Genomic DNA, 4,158 nt, shown 5'->3' with positions numbered 1-4,158 from the left:
TACTGGAACTGAAAAAAGAAGAAGATGACTGAGAAAAACACCGGCCTGTACAAGCAACTATACCGAATTGATCAATAATGAGACATATCCATCCATCATCACCCATTCATGTAATTAGCTGCTGTCAAGTTGAGAGAAGAATAAGAAATACCAATTGCGTATTCCCTCAAGAGCAAAGCCCACCTTATCACGCATACTCATCCAGCTCCAAACCGTAACCACAAAATCTTAAATTTGAAAAATGTAATGTTATATATAATTACTTTTTCTTTGCAAAGTTGAAGATCACCCCCCCCCACCCACCCCCACGTTAGGGTTTACATCATGGGTTCCACCCTTCCCACACTCTCTAGCCCACACCCCCTATGGCCATGGGGTCTGGTCACGTGATATGCCTTATGGGTTTTAACGTTGACCCTTCCGCCTTCCACTTTAATTTTATCCTTAGTTCCTCCAAATTCCAGCCCACCCACATATATACACACAGTCACCGAGAGAGAGAGAAAGAGAGGGGGGGGGGGTTAGTTTAGCAACTTAGTAAGCAATTAGGATCGTAGAGGTAAAACCCATTTGCCTGATCTGTCTCCAGGCTCAAAAATCAATAAAAAATATAAGGGGAAAAATCTATTTAACGTAGTTTGATGTATCGAAATTGAGGAGTAGATAAGTTGCGAAATGAGAGGCTTTGTCAGTGCAAGTAGTCTGTGTTTATTATATGATATAAATTACTACAGTAGTAGCTCGTCCTTTGCAAAAGGATGATGATGCCTTGGAATCAATCCAACCATTAAGTTTGGTCCACAGACCAAAACCTACAAGAAAGAAAGAAAGAAAGAAAGAAAGGAAGAAGCACAAACAAAAGTAGAAGTAAGAACAAGAAAGACCAGAGGGGATCTAGGGGATTCTAATTAAGTGATCTCTCTATTACATAAGTAAGCTCCTAATAATGGCTGCTTGGGCACTACTGGAGTCTGTGTTGGCCAATAGCTCAGATAGTCGCTCGCTGAGGTCGTCCACCTCTCTGTGTAAGTTCCTAATGTAGTTGCACGTCTCTTGTAGCACCTTAGATGCTGATACCTGCACCACTCCAAATTAAGGACATAATTAATTTCCCCATTACTTCAATTAATTAACCAAGATTTAGAACTATTAAGTGTGAATTATATAACAAAAGCCTTAGCGGGGAGGAGGTGGAGGTGGTGCGAGTGTGTATGAACGCGTCTTGAAGGAGGAGTCCCACATAATAAGTGAAGGCTTAGATATAGACCACAAAACATGAGGTTGTGGGCATGACCCCAACTTGGCGTACCAAACGAAAAAAGGGGCAAAGGAGACCACACAAAATTAATAGAGAGATAAAGAAGAAGAGAATTTTCAAACCAGACCCACGCACCTTGTCTGAGGGCCTCTCACGAAGCTCTGGTAGAAGTTGCTGTAACTTGGAAACAAGATCGTTGATCTGATCATCTGTGATCCTCGAACCTCCTCCTGACTGTCTTGAACGCGACCTTCTGCTAGACATCTTTAAGACTGAGAAGTATTGTAGAGCTTGCTGTCAGAAACCCAGTTCAGTTAAGATGAATTGAAGAGAACCCAAAAGCACAAATGCAGGGGAGAGATCGACCTTGTCAGAGATGCAGTTAAGTTAAGAGGGAAATGGGGAATGGTAGAAGCGAGAGAACTTATAAGAAGAGAGTGTCAGGTACAAGTTATATATGGAGAAATGGAAAGCGCTGTAGATGAAGAAAAATGAGAGCAGAAGATGAAGAAACAGAGGAGGAAAGAGGGAGAGAAGAGAGAGAGCACAATTACACAAGTAGTGGTGTTGGGAGTGAAGAAGACAGTGCATGGGAGAAAGCAGTGGGCTAGGCTTGTCTTTAAATAGGGTTTGAGAACATATGTGTAGAGAGAGAGAGAGAGAGAGAGAGAGAGATGCCATACTGTCGCTCTCTCAGTGTCTCCAAGTCGGGTTTTGATTTCAAGTGGGCTGGGGAAAATGTGCTTAGGTTTGAGCCAACGACCCGGGACTCTTGTGTGTCAGATTCAACACGTTATAATAAATAAAACGAATACAATCATTAAAAAAGAAAAAAAAAATCAATATATTTTAGAGAGAGGAAAATGTTAAACAACAGTAAAAAGCTCTTTCTCGCTCGTTCTCTGCCCTTTTCTAGAGAGAGAACTACTTCTATTGGAGGAAGAGTTTCTTCGTTGACCGGTCAAAGGTCTGAACCCACACTTCTTCAACTGGCATGAACATAACACGTGGAGTCTTGTAAGCACTTGTGGAACACCGACCCGATTCCTCGGCAACGAATGTGATTTTATTTTAGTATCTGCTGTATCAGCTTTTGGACTCGTTGATACTTACTTGGAGTTGGGCCCACAAAAGAAGTGTTTTTTTTTTTTTTTGGGTAGGTCTTGGCTAAGGTTGCCTGGTTGGTGATGAATGGTTCTATAAAAATAAAAAAAAATAAAAAAAAAGGTTCCTCTCCACCCTTTCTTTTCTCATTGTTCAGGTACGTTACCACGGCAGTCTCATGCTCATTTCTTGTCCACATCATACTCTCTTTATAGATTTTTTTTTTCTTTTTCTTTTTCTGAATTAACCCAGACTGGATGGATCATGGGCATGACAGAGATTACTGTTATCAACTTTGTTGTTTGTACTAGGCGTTTTAAAAAAAAACTCTACTAAAAACCTAAAATGAAGGATTTTTTTTTTTAACTTTTATTTATTTATTTTTTTTTTTTTTTTGTGGGGATTGGAAAATGAAGGAACTCAATAACTCAGGTACTGTTGGTCAATAAATTAAGGGTAATTTATAGCGTCACCCCCTGAAGAATGTCAATATTAGAGGGACACCCTATCTCTTTCACCAAATTGGACTCGGACTCTTTGCCGTCATTCTCCGTTAAGTAAAGATTTGAAAGGACATTTTTACCCTTTTAATGAAAACAAATAATAAATCATATTTTACATGTTATTTCTCACTGAGTGTCTGCAACAGCAGCTACCTTCGGCGTCCGCAACAACAGCCACCATCGGCGGTTCCAACTTGTTTTCCGGTGGAACCTGTCTCTCTCTCTCTCTCTCTCTGAACCTCAAGGCCAACTATCCCTACTATCTAATTTGGGCGACCTCGGCGACGGCTTTCCTATATGATGTATATTTCATAACATATTACAACTTTGTTCGGTCGCTTTCTAAACTCAAAATATTCTGATATATTTACATTCGGATCAGTGCTAGATTTTGTTTTCAATATGCCTGTGAAAAACAGTGATGTGGAAAACGGCGGCAATGAAGGCAAGATCTCTCTCTCTCTCTCTCTGAACCTCAAGGCCGACTATCCCTACGATCGAATTTGGGTGACCTCGGCGACGACTTTGGTCGTGGAGGCCAGTAGTTGTGGGTTCTTTAAATGAGGAATAGGGTTTTAGAGGGAGATTTTCATAGGTTAAAGAGAGATTTTCAAAGAAAGGAGATCGGGAGTTAAGAGAGTTTCAGAGGGGGAGTTTGTTGAGTCAGTACTTACAACCATACAAGGCATGAAGCCATTGTGGATCGATGCGATTTCACCGCCGGTAAGTCCATTGAAGAGCCCGTCCAGGTCTCCATCGCCGGTATTTGGATCGATGAGGCCGGATCTGTCGACGGCGGATATGGAGCAGAGGCGGCGGCGGCGGTGGCGGTGGAGAAGGAGGACGTGAGGGAGAAGGCTTGGTGCCTTCACCGGAAGGGGTTGCAGCCGCCGATCGACTACTTCGACTTTCTTCTCCAACTCAGTGACTCACGCGCGGATATGGAGCAGAGGCGGCGGTGGCGATGGCGGTGGCGGAAGGGATCTTCAATCAATTTTGGGAATACAACCATTAAGGGCAATTTTGGTATTTTCAAGGGAAAAATGGTATTTAAGAAAAATTTGAATTACTGATGTCAGCATTTTTAATATATTTTGTAACGATGACTGACGGCAAGGATTCGAGTCCAATTTGGTGAAAGAGAGAGAGAGTGTCCCTCTAATATTGGCATTCTTCAGGGGGTGGCACTGTAAATTACCCATAAATTAATAAATTGTCAACCATTGCGGCTAGGGGTGTCAAATTTCGCTCAACCTATAAGACCAATCAAACACCATTTAAAAAAAAAAAAAA

At 41.7% G+C, this 4,158-nt stretch overlaps 1 protein-coding gene across 2 annotated transcripts; it reads right to left on the bottom strand.

Moving 5' to 3' along the window:
* Positions 1 to 684: 684 nt before the first annotated feature.
* LOC122065575 (transcription factor PRE6-like) lies at positions 685 to 1,871 on the bottom strand. Of its 2 annotated transcripts, XM_042629392.1 has the most exons (3): positions 1,625 to 1,871; positions 1,394 to 1,530; positions 685 to 1,077 (listed from the first exon to the last, which is right to left on the bottom strand). In XM_042629392.1, the coding sequence occupies exons 2-3, from the start codon at positions 1,520 to 1,522 to the stop codon at positions 925 to 927; spliced, it is 282 nt and encodes a 93-aa protein (XP_042485326.1). In that variant the 5' UTR covers positions 1,523 to 1,530; positions 1,625 to 1,871; the 3' UTR covers positions 685 to 924. The 2 variants fall into 2 exon arrangements, with proteins under 2 accessions (XP_042485326.1, XP_042485324.1); XM_042629390.1 differs by having other exon boundaries at positions 1,394 to 1,871.
* Between the last annotated feature and the right edge of the window lie 2,287 nt (positions 1,872 to 4,158).

The sequence above is a fragment of the Macadamia integrifolia genome, unplaced genomic scaffold (assembly GCF_013358625.1).
Source record: "Macadamia integrifolia cultivar HAES 741 unplaced genomic scaffold, SCU_Mint_v3 scaffold2054, whole genome shotgun sequence".
In the NCBI taxonomy this organism is placed as follows: Eukaryota; Viridiplantae; Streptophyta; class Magnoliopsida; order Proteales; family Proteaceae; genus Macadamia; species Macadamia integrifolia.
Note: the sequence above shows the minus strand (reverse complement) of the source record. Positions and strands in the feature narration are given on the sequence as shown.